The sequence below is a fragment of the Eubalaena glacialis genome, chromosome 4 (genome assembly GCF_028564815.1).
Source record: "Eubalaena glacialis isolate mEubGla1 chromosome 4, mEubGla1.1.hap2.+ XY, whole genome shotgun sequence".
NCBI classification, from domain to species: Eukaryota; Metazoa; Chordata; class Mammalia; order Artiodactyla; family Balaenidae; genus Eubalaena; species Eubalaena glacialis.
The window spans coordinates 77,082,645-77,100,697 of record NC_083719.1 but is presented as its reverse complement, the minus strand read 5'-3'; the positions used below and the strand labels follow the sequence as shown (position 1 = coordinate 77,100,697).

Genomic DNA, 18,053 nt, shown 5'->3' with positions numbered 1-18,053 from the left:
TGTTTCTATTTTCATTTCATTCAAGATATTTTCTGATCTCCTCTTTGATTTCTTTATTGACCCATTGGTTTTTTAGTAGTGTGTTTTTTAGTCCCCATGTGTTTATGTGTTTTTCCAGTTTTCTTTCCATAATTGGTTTCTAATTTCATACTGTTGTGGTTGTAAAAGATGATTGATATGATTTCAGTCTTCTTAAATTTATTGAGACTTGTTTTGAGGCCTAGCACCTGATCTATCCTGGTGAATGTTCCATGTGCAATTGAAAAGAACGCATATTCTGATGAAATGCTTTGTAGCTATCTTAAGTCCATCTGGTGTAATGTGTTATTTAAGTCCAATGTTTCCTTACTGTTTTTCAGTATGGATTATCTATTGAGGTTAGTGGGATATTAAAGTCCCCTACTATTATTGTATTACTGTCCACTTCTCCCTTTATGTCTGTTAATATTTGCTTTTTTATGTTTAGATTCTCCTTTGTTAGATGCCTATAGTGTACAAATGTTATATCCTCTTACTGGATTGACCCCTTTATCATTATAACAAAAAACAAAGAAGGACGTTACATAGTTTTTCTCTTAAAGTCTGTCTCACTTAAGTATTGCTATCCCAGCTCTTTGTTTCAATTTGCATGAAATACCTTTTTTCCATCCCTTCACTTTCAGTCTGTGTGTGTTATTAGCTGAAGTGAGTCTCTTGTAGGCAGCATATAAATGGGTCTTTGTTTTTTTTATCCATTCAGCCACCCTGTGCCTTCTGATTGAGGCTTTTAGTCCATTTACATTTTTAAAAATTTTTATTTATTTTATTTATTTATTTTTGGCTGTGTTGGGTCTTCGTTGCTGTGCGTGGGCTTTCTCTAGTTGTGGTGAGCGGGGGCTACTCTTCGTTGCTCTCATTGCGGTGGCTTCTCTTGTTGCAGAGCACGGGCTCTAGGCGAGTGGGTTTTAGTAGTTGTGGTGCATGGGCTCAGTAGTTGTGGCTTGTGGGCTCTAGAGCGCAGGCTCAGTAGTTGTGGTACATGGGCTTAGTTGCTCCGTGGCATGTGGGATCTTCCTGGACCAGGGATTGAACCCGTGTCCCCTGCACTGGCAGGTGGATTCCACCAGGGAAGTCCCTAGTCCATTTACATTTAAAGTGATTATTGATAGGTATGTACTCGTTGCCATTTTGTTACTTGTTTCCTGGTTGTTTTTGTAGTTTTCTTTTCTTCTTCTTTTAGTCCCTTCCTTTGTGGTTTGATGATTTCCGTTAGTGTTATGTTTGGGTTTCTTTCTCTTTGTTTTTTGTGTTTCTATTGTAGGTTTTTGGTTTCTGGTTACCATGAGATAGATATATCTATATGTGTCTATCTCTCTATATAGATATATCTATATATATCTATTTTTCACTGATAGTTAAATTCAAACACATTCTAAACGCTGTACATTTTTAAATTCCCCACTACATTTTATGTTTTTATGTTGTGTTTTACATCTTTTTGTGTATCCCTTAACTACTTATTGTAGTTTTTGTTGATTTTACAACTTCTGTCTTTTAACCTTTTTTACTAGCTTTTTAAGTGGTTGATCCACTGCCTTAACTGTATGTTTGCCTTTACTAGTGAGATTTTTTCTGTCATGTATTTTCTTACTTCTTGTTACGACTTTTTATTTTCTCTTGAAGAAGACCCTTTAACATTTCTTGTACGGCTGGTTTAATGGTAATGAACTCTTTTAGTTTTTGCTTACAGGGAAACTCTCTCACCTTCAATTCTGAATGACAACTTTGCTAGGTAGAGTATCCTTGGTTGTAGGTTTTTCCCTTTCAGCATTTTAAGTATATCATACCACTCCCTTCTGGCCTGCAATGTTTTTGCTGAAAATTCAGTTTATAGCCTTATGGGGTTTCCCTTGTATGTGACTTTGTTTTTCTTTTGTTGCCTTTAACATTCTCTCTCTTTAACTTTTGCCATTTTAATTATGGTATATCTTGTGTGGATCTGTTTGCATTCATCTTGTTTGGGACTCTGTGTTTCCTGGACCTGAATATTTCTTTCCTTCCCCAGGTTAGGGAAGTTTTCATCCATTATTTTATCAAAAATATTTTCTCCCCTTGTCTATTTATCTTCTCTTTCTGGGACCCCTATAATGTGAATGTTAGTATGCTTGATGTTGTTCCAAAAGTCCCTTGGAATATCCTCATTTAAAAAAAATTCTTCTTTCTTTTTGCAGTTCTGATTGGGTCATTTCCACTATTCTGTCTTCCAAGTTGCTTATACAGTCTTCTGTATTGCTAAATTTGCTATTGGTTCCCTCTAGTGTATTTTTCATTTCAGTTATTATTTTCTTCAGCTCTGATTCATTCTTTTTATGTTTTCTATATCTTTGTTGAAGTTCGCACTGTATTCCTCTATTCTTTGCCTGAGTTAGTATTTTTATGACTCTTGCTTTGAACTCTTTATGAGGTAAAATACTTATCTCCATTTGATTAGGGTTTTTTTCTGGGGTTTTATCTTGTTCTTTCATTTAGAGCATATTCCTGTCTTCTAATCTTGTTTAATTTTCTGTATTTGTCTTTATGAATTAGGCAAAACAGTTACCTCTCTTGAAGGTGTATCCTTGTGTAGGAGTGTCCCTATGCAGACTGTGTGTGTCCAGTGGCTTTAGAGGGAGGGCTGGAGCAGAAGTAAGCATGGCTTGGGGCTTCTTCTGGGGTCAAAAGCTGCCACCCTGGCAGGGTTGCAAGGCCTGGAGCCAGAGCCCAGCATAGGCTAGAGCTTCTCCCGAGGTGCATCAGAAGCTGCTGCCTTGCAGGGGTTGGGTGGAGAGTTGCCCAATGTGAGGCTCATACCTCTCGTCCTTTAGGGAGGACCTCTGAGTTTGTGATATCCCTTTCCTCTTTTGGATCACCCACTGGGAGTGTGGGTCATGACTAGATTGCTTCTCTTTTCCTCCTACGTGTCTTTTTGTGGTTTTTTCTTTATATCCTTAATTGTAGAAGAGCTGTTCTGCTAATCTTCAGGTTGTTTTCAGAGAGAGTTGTTCTATACGGAATTGTAGTTTTGGTTTTGCTGTGGGAGGAGATGAGTTCAGGGTCTTCCTACTCTGCCACCTTGATCCTGCCTTCACACGCAGTGCTTCTGATTAGGCATCAGTGCCCTGAGCTACAGATAAACCACCTTCCCTTGTACTGGTTTATGGCTGAAGTTCTTCCTGGTTCAGTACTGGGATGCACAGACTGCTTAGGGAATGCGGTGACTCACTGATTTCTTTGGAAGAATCGTTGTATAGTCTGGCACCCAGTCCTTAAAGGCAGGTTGCATTAAAATGCTAAGGGAATTAACCTGAGTTTTAAATTCCTGGTTCTCTGACCTTCTGCTTTTTAGGTAATGTCTAACCTTTGTTCTCTCTACTCCTGTTTAAAATAGGAAACATGAATCACAGCTCTCTGATTTTATCTTTTCTAAGAAAAGGGTTAACATTGGCTCTTTTCAGTGTCTTCAGTGCATTTTTCTAGCCTCAAGCTCCAGGACCTATAATCTTCCCATTATTCACAAGGCTGGGGGTGGAATCAGTGAACTGGGGGGACCATCATGGCTTAGCAGTGTCATTCACTTTATTCCCTCCCTCCTCTGAATAGAAGGCTTTTGTTCTGTGTCCTTCCCATTCCTAGCATGTGGTCAGGAAATGAAAGAATGAATTCTAAGACTGCCCATACTCTTTAAAAAAAATTATCCAAATACTATCAATTCTTTAAAATCGAGGTAAATTCTAAGTTCCTAAAATTTCTCTGGCTGTTTCCATCTATCCATTGAGCTCTCCATCATTGAAAACTGGCTCTGTGTCAGGCACTGTGCTAGCACTGAGAGTACAAATATTATTTAGTAAGACAAGGTTGCCATTCTTGGAGTTCACAGTGTAGAGAAAGCTTATTTCTTCACCTTTCAAAAGATCTTTATAGGAACAAGAACTTCTAACGTATATAATCTCCTGCAAACCCTATCAATTTAGAATATAACTATGGCTTTCAAACTTTCATGACCATGCCCATATTATGAAATACATTTTACATCTGTAAAATTCCACATACACACCCAAATACACACATATGCTTTAAAATCCAAGAAACTTACTAGAACAACTTCTGATATTTTTCATTACGTTCCATTTCATTTTTTATGAAGTTGCTGGTTTTGACCCATTTTATTGATTTCACGATCCACTAATGGATTGTAACCCATGATTTGAAAGAAGCTCATATCAATATAATTTGGAATTGTTATACAAATTGATATAACGTTGCTCCCAGAAACTAATTTACTTGGCTAAATCACAGGGCTGGTGAGTGAGATGTCAGAACTAGAGCCCGTATCCTGGAGTTCTCTCTCTGCCTCTAAATTTCTAGAGCATATATATATAGATGATTAACTAGACAATTAATATATGCAGTGGTTTTTGAAATGTATTTTTTTACTGTCTTAAACTCTAATTATTTTACTATTTCTTCATCTTTTCTCACTTTATTTTAAGCATCCTGGCATAGTATCCATGTCTACATTTCATTATAGCCCCAAATGACCCAGCATAATAACTTATATAGAAGAGTCAGTGTTAATTTTATTTAAGATTAAATACTGAAAGGTATCATTTGTAGATAATCAGAATGGACAAAATGCTTTATTAGCAGTTAAACTTGTAATTAAGATGTGGCCTCTGGAGCCTGTCTTCATGCGTATGAATTCTGGCTCCATCACTTACTAGCTGTGTGAACTTAGATAAGTAATTTAATCACTCTGTTCTTCATTTTCTCATCTAGAAATTGGGATAATTTCACTAATTATCTCATAGGGTTGCGTTGAGGATTAAATTCATGTAAAGCACTTAGGACAGTGCTTGGCACAGAGTAAGCCCTCAACAAACATTAGCTGCTATAATTATCATTGTCAGTGTTATCATTTCTGGTTGACTTTATAGGTGATCACAGAGCAATATGATGAGTGGGAAATTTAGGATCTTGAATATAAAGTTGATTTTTAGGAATTCAACAGGGAAGGGAATTATTTAAAGCTTTGTTGGTCTATTATGAATGAAATGCTTCAGTAGTTTGTGTTTTGAAAGACTAAGTTGCTGACATTTTTATTGACTGGTTTTGTAGCAAGAGTAGTAAAATTGTATTACTTGAGTTAATAAAAACTAGGAATTTATTGCTGGTTCAATAAAAAGTTAATATGATAATAGGTATTTTGTGGCTTAGACTACAAGTATATTTATCAATCATGAAAGTTATAAACTGAACAATAGACTGACTGCTATTAAGATGCTGGATTATGCTTTCAAAATAGCAAATTTACAATTCCTGGTGTCTCCAGCACAATGTTTCATATGCAAAGAAATGAGATGTTTTCTTTTCAGAACCTTTAATAGTCTTGTCTTTGTATTTTAGTTTGGATTTAGATATTTATTATTTTCATATTACTTATACCTTTATTTTATTCTAATGATGCGTTCTGTAATTATAATAGGATATATGTCAATTTGGTCCTTTCATTAGTAAGTCTTTTCATGCATTTTTCATTCAGAAAGAGCAAAGACAAAGATTCTCTGTGGAAGGTTAATATAAGGAGATACTTAATACAACATCTGTGTTTGCAGTACATTGTTCAGTTGTTCTCTTGGTTACTTTTCTATTATATTTAAACTAGTGCATGTCATACATTATCCCTTTTTCTTCTTTTGTAAGAGTTATTGAACTTATTGTGGTTAGAGGAAACTCTTCAAATTATACCAGGCAAGAGGTTATCCTCTCTCATGACAATATTCTGGTACAGTATGCAGATAAAAGTTTTAGTAGAGTATATGTATGAAAATAAATATTTTACAAATAAAAATTTTATTTCTAAGAAAGGCAGTAATTTTCAGCAGAGACAGGGCCCAATTTTCAGGCTCTTCCCTACATTCTCTGCACTCTAGTTGCATCTTTCTTTGGGGACCTCTAACACGCAGTTCCCCCTTTCACTTTAAGTAGCATTAGAGGTCCTGTGTTCTCTCTACAACGTCTCCCTTCACTGTCCACCTCCCTGGTGATTGTAAGCCACATTTCCTGTAGCCTTTACGTGTGCAAGTGTGTAAAATAAAACATATATGTGGAGAAGCATACACAAGTTAAAAAACCACTTCATGTTTCCCTTCTTTCCAGGACCAGAGATGTATGCCATTTATTGTTCTGGGTTTGAAAACGGTGGCCTCTTAAATTTTTCCTGTTTTATAGTTCCTTCCTTTTTCTACTTTAAGCCACTCTCATCTTTTCTTATCATTGGGGATTTTCTGTGAATTTGATTTATCAATTACTTTTACAGTCCCTCATTGCTACATCATCAAGAGGTAAATGTCTAATAAAGCCAAATTTCCCTTGTTCTCATAATTTATGGCCACATTGTGTCCCAATTTCTCCTGCCCACTTTGACGTGGTCCTTCTTTCATTCATCTGATGTATAGGAGAGGCTCAGCCAGTTTTTAGTTTTTTTTTTTTTTTTTCCAGAGGAAGTTGTTCCATACATAGCTATAGATTCAGTGCATTTGTGGGAGGTGAGTTCAGGATCCTCTTCTGTCTCCACCTTGAACCAGAGCCCCTGGAAGTTCTAATTTTGACAGGAACTTCAGTGACTTCTTTGTGGGAGTGGCATTTTATGAGCAGATAGTATTTTAAAAAATAGCTTTATTGCAGCATCGTCATATAATAAATTTCACTCGTCAAAAGTGTACCATTTGAGTTTCGAATATGTAAAATATTCCTTATAATCAAATAAAAAACATTTTTGTGGATCCAGAAAGTTTCCTTGCACCACTTTTTAATCCCTCTTCCCCTTCCTCCATCCCCTTCGCTAGGCTACCACTGATCTGATTTATGTCATTGTAGATTTAGTTTGCATTTTTCAGGAGTTTTATATATAAGATCATATAGGAGATATTTTTTTTTGGTGGGGGGAGCTATATTTTTTCACTCAGTATAATTATTTTGAGATTTATTCATGTTATTTCAGGTATTAATAGTTCACTCCTTGAGTAGCACTGACATATATACACTACCAAATGTAAATGGGTGGCTAGTGGGAAGCAGCTGCATAGCACAGGAGATCAGCTCGGTGCTTTGTGACCAGCTAGAGGGGTGGGATAGGGAGGGTGGGAGGGAGACACAAAAGGGAGGGGATATGGGGATATACGCATACATATAGCTGATTCACTTTGTTATACAGCAGAAACTAACACAGCGTTGTAGAGCAATTATACTCCAATAAAGATGTTAAAAAAATAGTTCACTCCTTTTATTGCTGAGTACTGTTCCATTGTATGGATATATTTCAATTTGTTCATGCATTTATCTGTTGGTGGACATTTGGGTTATTTCCACTCTTGTGCTATTACTTATAAGGCCAGAATTGGAAAATTTATTATTGCTTCAGTAGAATATTCTCTTACTGCTTCTCACGATTCAGTAATTTAAGGACGCTTGTTAAAAAAACTGGCTTTTAAAAGATGCCAGCCATTAGAAAATTTTCAGAATCCCAATTAAATCTCCAAATGACTGAGTTTGCATAGTACTTTTCTTGTTTGCTTTTCTTTTCTTTTTTTTCATTAATGCCTCACCAGAAATAAGTGGAAAACAAAAAACGGAGAAAAAGTGAAGAATGATGTAACAAATTAGAAAAATCTAGTTTTCATTCGTTAGAGATGAATCTATTCATTTCTTAGTTGAAAATTGCCACAGAGTTGTGTTTTAAATGATTAAGGGCTGCTTCATTTAATGTACTATTATAGGCATTTTTCTGAGGACTTTTTTTTCACACTAAGCTTTTTTGCCTAGGCGTTTTGATTCATAAAGGTGTTGATGTTCATTAAACCTTCCACTCAATTTATATTTTTATTTTCTCTGCCTATTTTCACTCAGTGAGAGACTATGGTTCAGTGTTTCCTTTTTTGTTAAGTATGTAACTTTTTAGCTCTTCAGACTATTTTGCCTTGCAGAGTTGTGTTTTAAATCTCCCCCAGAAGAGGAAATGACTCATTTCTATACAGTAGCATGTAGGTGTTGGATGAATGTTGCTGCCAGGGAGAAATAGACTGTAATGCCAGTGTAAATGGAGTTTTACAGCTGCTAAAATCTGAAGGATTTAAATTTTCCTAGGAATTTAAGTTGGGGAAAAAAAATAACTTCAGAAGTTGGTAAGTCTCTGTGTTCTGAGGGAGAACTTTGGGCATATTAAAGTGGTATGAATGTTATGAAATTGTTGATGGCCTAATGCAAGAATGGTGTGTTCTTTGAGATGCTTTTATTTCTCCCTAAACTATTGGCTTAGGACTGTGCAAGCTGGAGCAGGATGACGCCCAGGTGTAGTGTAGGCCTGATGTGTCACATCACCCAGGTCACTTTTTTTTTTAAATTTTTTTAAAATTTATTTATTTATTTATTTATGGCTGTGTTGGGTCTTCGTTTCTGTACGAGGGCTTTCTCTAGTTGCGGCGAGCGGGGGCCACTCTTCATCGCAGTGCGCGGCCCTCTCACTATCGCGGCCTCTCTTGTTGCGGAGCACAGGCTCCAGACACACAGGCTCGGTAGTTGTGGCTCACTTGCCCAGCTGCTCTGCGGCATGTGGGATCTTCCCAGACCAGGGCTCGAACCTGTGTCCCCTGCATTGGCAGGCAGATTCTCAACCACTGTGCCACCAGGGAAGCCCCTGGGTCACTTTTTAAGACTTCTGACTATTGTGAATTCACAGAAATCTCCAAATTTATCTGTTCTTCAGACTGCTGTGCAATAGGAGACATGAGGAAGTGGGTTCTACAGTTATCTTCCTCTGCAGACCTCTAAATGGTCTAAAAATAATGGCATTGTCCTTATTTTGGAGACCAAGAGAAACTGAGTTGTAAATACCACATTGTCCTGCAACGCAGGTGTCGTCCTGAGACATGAGAACGATCTTTACCTGCATAAAGAAAGGCTGATGTTAGTATTTTGGGCACAGCTCTGACATGGACAGGGTTTGTTAAATATGAAGGAGGATAATATGTAGTAGATATCTGGCTAACTCATTGTTTTCTCAATTTATGGCAGTGTCCAGAGCAGCACCTTATATATGATATGTACTTAATAAAGTTTCATAAAAAATGGTTAATTAAAGCTCAAAGATGGTGCAGTAAAATATAAAATTCTTTCTTGAGGTGGATTGTGAAACTGTGTTTTAAACTTTGCAGTTCATGGAAATGTAACCATTTTGATTTTTCAAGCTGCTACACTTTTATCATTTATTTTGATCATTTAAAAAATGTACAATATTATATTATAGCACCTCCTTGGGTTTGTGAAACCTGATCAAGAATCTGTAAATAAGAACAAAATGCCAAAAAAAAAAAGAAAAGAAAGAAATATCTGGTTGGTTTCAAGTAAAATACAGTAAATAATATATATAGAATAAAATATCCTACTAAGATGTTTTCTAATATATGCTCCTTAACATGAAGAAAGGAGTGTGTGTGTGTGTGTTTGAGTGTGTGTTAGTAGACAACAAAGAAGGAAATATTAGGATTTAACTGGTCAGAATATAAGCTCTAAGTATGAAAAGAAATGTGGATAATAAAAGAATGATGAGAGAGTCTAAAGGTAGAGTGTTGTTTTGCTTAAACGTAAAATGGTGTGCTGCTAAGAATTCAGTGTGTATGACCAGGTTTGAATCTGCCTAGGTACATGCAGCTAACAAAGATCTTACAAAAATAAGCCTGCACTGATTTGATAGGTCAGTTTATTGAATATTCAAAAACTTTTCTGAATATTCACTATTTGTCAGACACTATCCTAGGTGGCTAATGTAGAGCAATCGCCCTCAAAGGGTCCATGGTGTGGTGGGGGAAACAGAGAAGGAGACCAAAAATTACAGTCTAGAGTGTAGGAATGCATCGAAATTCAGCCTTGGTCTTGATACTCAGCCTGAACCTGTTGTCAGGTGTGAGCCTTTGGAGAGCTCAGGAGGAAATGCTCACTTTAACATTGTTTTTGTCATCCCTGAACTTGTGTGTGAGCACCAGGTTAGCATCATGTCTACTCTATGTAGCATTTCTTATGTACACAAGGTATGACATTAACTTAAGGCTAATTAACTTAAGGTTAATGTCTGAATGTTGACTTTTAATTACAGGGATTGTTGCTGGTGAGGTTGGGGAGGAACTGGGTCATGGAGGATTTCTCTGCCAGGCTTAATAGTTTAGACTTTTTCTTCTGAAGATTTTTGAGGAGAGGAGTGAGTAGCTCAAAACTGTATTGTTCTGTGGTGGTCTGAATGGCAATAATATAGATATTGGGCTTGACAGAGTCTTGGATGCTCCTGGGCTAATGAAGGGACAAGAGGAGAAGAACCAGACTGAGACACTGGTAGAGTTGAGAAATGTTTCCGAAGTAGAATCAGTAAATCTGATGCTGATTGGATTTGAGATGCCAGGGGGTGGTTCTAAGAAGCCGCAAAGCTTAGTAGTGGAGTAAGCACCTGAACTCTGCTGTGGTTAGAGATGTGAATGCAGGAGGAGCTGAAGCGTGTGGTAAAGGAAGGTGTGACGTTGAGCTTTGGTGCCAGTGACTTATCGAGTGGCTGGGCTAGCAGGGATCTGGGTATGTGTGCCTAAGGCTCTCTGGAGTGGTCAGGCACACCCTGAAGGAGCTCTAGTTTTGAGATCCACCCACATGTGGGTGGTGGATGAAATGATGGGAGTAGATGGGATCACTTGAGGAGAGCAGCAGAATGTTGGGAGGTGATAAGTGCTGTGGCGAAAAGAAAAATAGAACATGGTAAGGGCATGAAGAGAGCTGGAGTTTAGGGAAAGGGTTTTAATTTTTAAATTGGGTGGACAGGGTAGGCTTCATTGAAAAGGCGAATTGGAACAAAGATGTGAAGGGTGTGAGGGAGTCAGCCATGCGGATATCCAGAGGAAGAGTATTGCAGGCCAGAGGGAACAGCTGGGGCAAAGGCCCTGACACGGGAGAGTGTCTGGGGTGTGCTGGGGACATGGAGGAGCCAGGGTGGCTGGATGGGTGAGTGTGTGTGGGGTGGCAGGAGGGGAGGTCATGGGGACTAGATCATGGAGGGCTTTGTAGCTCTTTGTGAGCACTTTTGGCTTTTCCACTGTATGAAATGTGAAGCATTAGAGGGTCTTAGGCAAAGCAATGACATGACCTGACTTAGATTTTAAAGGAATCATTATGTCTGCTGGGTTGAGAAGAGGCTAGGGATACAGACAGTAGTGTAAACAAAGACCTAGGGAGGCTGATGATGCAGCAATCCAGGGAGTTTCCAGCTTTGTCTTCTGCTGAACCCTGGACTCATGGCATTTGTGCCCCTCTCCCACCTCAGGGCCTTTGCACATGCTCATCTTTTATGAAATACCCTTCTCCTTGTTATTCATCTTTGCCTAATAACTCCTCCTGCTCTTTCCTATCTCTTTTAAATACTACTTTCTCAAAAAGAGGTCCGCCCTGACTGTCTCTCAGACTATATTAGGTTCTCACTGTTATATATTTTTGTCTCTTAGTGATTTTCCTTCTTGTAGCTTGTTTGTAAATATATGATTAAATAGGTCTACATTCCTTGGAGTCTCCATGAAGAGTCTATACTTCATGAAGACAGAAACTTATGGCACCCAATAAATTTCCTGGATGAGTTGTGAATGAGTAAGTGTGTAATTGAATGGATGAAATAATAAGATGGAGACAAGACTCTAAGCCTGTGATCAAAATATTGAATTCCTTGGGCTCCCGGCTTGGTGACTGCAGTGAGGAGGGAGATAGGGTGGTACGGTCAAATGTCAGGAGCCTCACAGGAGAAGAGGTTCATCTGTCTTGACCAGCTATCAAAAGCATGTGGCCTTTGCCTCTTTCTATCCCTTTAGTTTTTTAGAAATTAGAAAAGCAAAGAAGAGAGTTGTAAACATGTACCCAAGAATCTATGTAACTCAGTGCACAGAAATGCCAATGGCAAGGGATAATAATTAGCAAATTCATTGAACATCTTTAGCCCAAGCCAGATAGTCTCCAAATTGAAATATTTGTCTTTGATTACAGACCTCTAGGAATGACTACTGTTTGCATTTTTTTTAAACATCTTTATTAGAGTATAATTGCTTTACAATGGTGTGTCAGTTTCTGCTTTATAACAAAGTGAATCAGTTATACATATACATATGTCTCCATATCTCTTCCTTCTTGCATCTCCCTCCCTCCCACCCTCCCTATCCCACCCCTCTAGGTGGTCACAAAGCACCGAGCTGATCTCCTGTGCTATACTGTTTGCATTTTGTGTTTGATTTTCCCAAGTCTTATAATTCAAACCTGTACCTAGACTCACCAGATATGTCTGTGAAAACACCTTTAGTTAAACCCTTCGTTAAAACCTACAGCTGTGAAAATAAATAAACCTTAAAGCACAGTAAATAAATTTGTGAGGACTTTTCTATTATGGGCATGTCCTAGAAGAGATTTTTCCTGAAAGTGGAATGCTTGGACGACGGTCACCATCATTCACTGGACTGACTGTGCTTACAGAAAGTCTGCGAACTTGAAAACCCCAGGCTCCTGAACTGACTTAACTTTGTCTATTCTATTTCCACCTGTCTTCAGGAGGTTCCTCCAGGGTGCTTAGATATGCATCATAACATTTTCATAATTTTGCCACTGGAGGGCTCAGTGGGCTTTTTAATGTTCCCTTTAGGAGATCAAATCTTATGTTTGTATAACAGTGACACTTTGAGACAAAATTTTTTCCCTTTTTTGAGAAAGCCTGTTTTTTCTGGGCAGGTGGGGGAGGTACATTTAGGTGCCTAAGTGCATGTGTCTTTATAGCCAAAAAGCTTTCATTATGCACTCAGAGATAGAAGGTCTTGTCATTGTTGCATGTAAACTGAAATCAAATAGGGTTACACTAATTTCTCTCCCAGAGAAAAGGGAATTGAGGTTATACTGAGCAAGACTTCGAGCATGTGCACCTGCGTCCGCAGTGTACTTGCCTGTATGTGCTGGCGGCAGCGTGGAGGGCAGGTGGAGCTGGGAGGGCTGAGAGCTCTGCAGCAGTACAGGAATTAAATGACTAAGGTAGTTGAGTGGGAGTGGGAATATTTTTCAGGACTAACTGAAAGAACATAGTGGTGAGTGTCAGGGGAATGGTGGTCATGGACGGTTCCAGGGTTCCTTGTTGCGTGTTCTATTGTAAAGATTGTGATTGGAGTTGTTCTCCTGTGTGTGTTATCTGCATGTGTGGTCCAACTTCTCTGAGGCTGATGTTGGAGCATGGATTAAGCAAAGGCATTCCGCTGTAAGTGCCACATCAATTTGGCATGTGCATGTTTTTTTATGTGATATTTAAGAGGCATCCAGGGGATAACAATGAGGTGTTATGCAAAGAACTTGGAGACAGGCTTGGCCCCCAAGTGAAAGTATAAAATCAATATAAGCAGAGAGATGGAAATATCAGAATGGCTCTTCCAGATTTGGTAAGACTTAACTATAAACTAATTGAAGAATTAACGTATTTAAAGTTTAATAATTTGCAGTCAGAAGGGAGATGATTGCTCAAACTGAAACTTACATAGCGGGTAGGGGAGAATCTGAGAAAGAAACTTTGGAGGCACTGCCTAAGAACTGCTCAAGAAGGCTGGCATGGAAACTTCAATTCTTGTGACTTTCCCATCCATGTGATGGATGCTTGTGCCTCTGAAATTTTGAATCATCAATGAACTCTCTTTGTTCGGATTTCATGCCTATGCAATTATGTTTGGTTTATTATTTGGCCTTTTGTAGATGTGCCTATCACAGGGAACGTACTGGTTGTATGAAGGTGTATATTCAGATCTGTGTGTCAGTTGTACTCTTCACATCAGCTCACCATCTGCAGATGTGGTGTGCGGAAAGAATCCGGTTCTGAGCAGGCAGAGTCGAGAACAAGGCTCTGGATCATGGCAAGTTCACCAAGGTAAATGCCACTTTGTTAGGCTATTTGCAGTTTGCCATTGGGCCTGTCATAGTGATGCCCCTCAGGTTCACCTTCCTTCCAGTCTCTACAAATCCCACTAAATGTTTCACAGAGTAAATCAGAAAGAGAGGCTGAGACCAGGAAAACAGTAATTTTTTTTAACATCTTTATTACAGTATAATTGCTTTACGATGGTGTGTTAGTTTCTGCTTTATAACAAAGTGAATCAGTTATACGTATACATATATCCCCATATTTCTTCCCTCTTGCGTCTCTCTCCCTCCCACCCTCCCTATCCCACCCCTCTAGGTGGTCACAAAGCACCCAGCTGATCTCCCTGTTCTATGCGGCTACTTCCCACTAGCTATCTATTTTACATTTGGTAGTGTATATATGTCCATGCCACTCTCTCACTTTGTCCCAGTTTACCCTTCCCCCTCCCCGTATCCTCAAGTCCATTCCCTAGTTGGTCTGCATCTTTATTCTCGTCTTGCCCCTAGGTTCTTCATGACCATTTTTGTTTGTTTGTTTTTTAGATTCCATATATATGTGTTAGCATACGGTATTTGTTATTCTCTTTCTGACTTACTTCACTCTGTATGACAGACTCTAGGTCCATCCACCTCACTACAAATGACTCAATTTCGTTTCTTTTTATGGCTGAGTAATATTCCATTGTATATATGTGCCACATATTCTTTATCCACTCATCTCTTGATGGACACTTAGGTTGCTTCCATGTCCTGGCTATTGTAAATAGAGCTGCAATGAACATTTTGGTACATGACTCTTTTTGAATTATGGTTTTCTCAGGGTATATGCCCAGTAGTGGGATTGCTGGGTCATATGGTAGTTCTATTTTTAGTTTTTTAAGGAACCTCCATACTGTTCTCCATAGTGGCTGCATCAATTTACATTCCCACCAACAGTGCAAGAGGGTTCCCTTTTCTCCACGCCCTCTCCAGCATTTATTGTTTGTAGATTTTTTGATGATGGCCATTCTGACCAGTGTGAGATGATATCTCATTGTAGTTTTGATTTGCATTTCTCTAATGATGAGTGATGTTGAGCATTCTTTCATGTGTTTGTTGGCAATCTGTATATCTTCTTTGGAGAAATGTCTCTTTAGGTCTTCTGCCCATTTTTGGATTGGGTTGTTTGTTTTTTGATATTGAGCTGCATGAGCTGCTTGTATATTTTGGAGATTAATCCTTTGTCAGTTGCTTCATTTGCAAATATTTTCTCCCATTCTGAGGGTTGTATTTTCATCTTGTTTATGGTTTCTGTTGCTGTGCAAAAGCTTTTAAGTTTCATTAGGTCCCATTTGTTTATTTTTGTTTTTATTTCCATTTCTCTAGGAGGTGGGTCAAAATGGATCTTGCTGTGATTTATGTCATAGAGTATTCTGCCTATGTTTTCCTCTAAGAGTTTGAAAGTGTCTGGCCTTACATTTAGGTCTTTAATCCATTTTGAGTTTATTTTTGTGTATGGTGTTAGGGAGTGTTCTAATTTCATTCTTTTACATGTAGCTGTCCAGTTTTCCCAGCACCACTTATTGAAGAGGCTGTCTTTTCTCCACTGTATATGCTTGCTTCCTTTATCAAAGATAAGGTGACCATATGTGTGTGGGTTTATCTCTGGGCTTTCTATCTTGTTCCATTGATCTATATTTCTGTTTTTGTGCCAGTACCACACTGTCTTGATTACTGTAGCTTTGTAGTATAGTCTGAAGTCCGGGAACCTGATTCCTCCAGCTCCATTTTTCTTTCTCAAGATTGCTTTGGCTATTCGGGGTCTTTTGTGTTTCCATACAAATTGTGAAATGTTTTGTTCTAGTTCTGTGAAAAATGCCAGTGGTAGTTTGATAGGGATTGCATTGAATCTGTAGATTGCTTTGGGTAGTATAGTCATTTTCACAATGTTGATTCTTCCAATCCAAGAACATGGTATATCTCTCTATCTGTTTGTATCATCTTTAATTTGTTTCATCAGTGTCATAATTTTCTGCATACAGGTCTTTTGTCTCCTTAGGTAGGTTTATCCTAGATATTTTATTCTTTTTGTTTCAATGATAAAAGGGAGTGTTTTCTTAATTTCACTTTCAGATTTTTCATCATTAGTGTATAGGAATGCAAGAGATTTCTGTGCATTAATTTTGTATCCTGCTACTTTACCAAATTCATTGATTAGCTCTAGTAGTTTTCTGGTAGCATCTTTAGGATCTCTGTGTATAGTATCTATCATGTCATCTGCAAACAGTGACAGCTTTACTTCTTATTTTCCCATTTGGATTCCTTTTATTTCTTTTTCGTCTCTGATTGCTGTGGCTAAAACTTCCAAAACTATGTTGAATAATGGTGAGAGTAGGCAACCTTGTCTTGTTCCTGATCTTAGTGGAAATGGTTTCAGTTTTTCACCATTGAGAATGATGTTGGCTGTGGGTTTGTCATATATGGCCTTTATTATGTTGAGGTAAGTTCCCTCTATGCCTACTTTCTGGAGGGTTTTTATCATAAATGGGTGTTGAATTTTGTCAAAAGCTTTCTCTGCATCTATTGAGATGATCATATGGTTTTTCTCCTTCAATTTGTTAACATGGTGTATCACATTGATTGATTTGCGTATGTTGAAGAATCCTTGCATTCCTGGGATAAACCCCACTTGGTCATGGTGTATGATCCTTTTAATGTGCTGTTGGATTCTGTTTGCTAGTATTTTGTTGAGGGTTTTTCCATCTATGTTCATCAGTGATATTGGCCTGTAGTTTTCTTTCTTTGTGACATCTTTGTCTGGTTTTGGTATCAGGGTGATGGTGGCCTCGTAGAATGAGTTTGGGAGTATTCCTCCCTCTGCTATCTTTTGGAAGAGATTGAGAAGGATTGGTGTTAACTCTTCTCTAAATGTTTGATGGAATTCGCCTGTGAAGCCATCTGGTCCTGGGCTTTTGTTTGTTGGAAGATTTTTAATGACAGTTTCAATTTCAGTGCTTGTGATTGGTCTGTTCATATTTTCTATTTCTTCCTGGTTCAGTCTTGGCAGGTTGTGCATTTCTAAGAATTTGTCCATTTCTTCCAGGTTGTCGATTTTATTGGCATATAGTTGCTTGTATAATCTCTCATGATCCTTTGTATTTCTGCAGTGTCAGTTGTTACTTCTCCTTTTTCATTTCTAATTCTATTGATTTGAGTCTTCTCCCTTTTTTTCTTGATGAGTCTGGCTAATGGTTTATCTTCTCAAAGAACCAGCTTTTAGTTTTGTTGATCTTTGCTATCGTTTTCTTCATTTCTTTTTCATTTATTTCTGACCTGATCTTTATGGTTTCTTTCCTTCTGCTAACTTTGGGGTTTTTTTGTTCTTCTTTCTCTAATTGCTTTAGGTGTAAGGTAGGTTGTTTATTTGAGTTGTTTCTTGTTTCTTAAGGTAGGATTGTATTGCTATAAACTTCCCTCCCAGAACTGCTTTTGCTGCATCCTATAGGTTTTGGGTCGTTGTGTTTTCATTATCATTTGTTTCTAGGTATTTTTTGATTTCCTCCTTGATTTCTTCAGTGATCTCTTGGTGATTAAGTAGTGTATTGTTTAGCCTCCATGTATTTGTAGTTTTTCCAGATTTTTTTTCCTGTAATTGATGTCTAGTCTCAGAGCATTGAGGTCAGAAAAGATACTTGATACGATTTTAATTTTCTTAAATTTACCAAGCCTTGATTTGTGACCCAAGGTATGATCTATCCTGGAGAATGTTCCATGAGCACTTGAGAAGAAAGTGTATTCTGTTGTTTTTGGATGGACCGTCCTATAAATATCAATTAAGTCCATCTTCTTTAATGTATCATTTAAAGCTTGTGTTTCCTTATTTATTTTCATTTTGGATGATCTGTCCATTGGTGAAAGTGGGGTGTTAAAGTCCCTTACTATGATTGTGTACTGTCGATTTCCCCTTTTATGGCTGTTAGTATTTGCCTTATGTATTGCGGTGCTCCTATGTTGGGTGCATAAATATTTATAATTGTTTTATCTTCTTCTTGGATTGATCCCTTGATCATTATGTAATGTCCTTCTTTGTGTCTTGTAAT

General features: G+C 38.0%; 2 protein-coding genes across 5 annotated transcripts in view; both read left to right on the top strand.

Moving 5' to 3' along the window:
- The window catches only part of MCTP1 (multiple C2 and transmembrane domain containing 1), a 562,693-nt gene that overhangs the window by 46,607 nt on the left and 498,033 nt on the right, over positions 1-18,053 (top strand). The gene's annotated exons all lie outside the window — the stretch shown is intronic.
- The window catches only part of LOC133089518 (E3 ubiquitin-protein ligase RNF19B-like), a 51,488-nt gene continuing 43,794 nt past the window's right edge, over positions 10,360-18,053 (top strand). Inside the window, 3 exon segments of the mRNA XM_061187594.1 lie at positions 10,360-10,502; positions 10,873-11,052; positions 13,890-13,981. Coding sequence (XP_061043577.1) covers positions 10,360-10,502; positions 10,873-11,052; positions 13,890-13,981 — 415 coding nt within the window.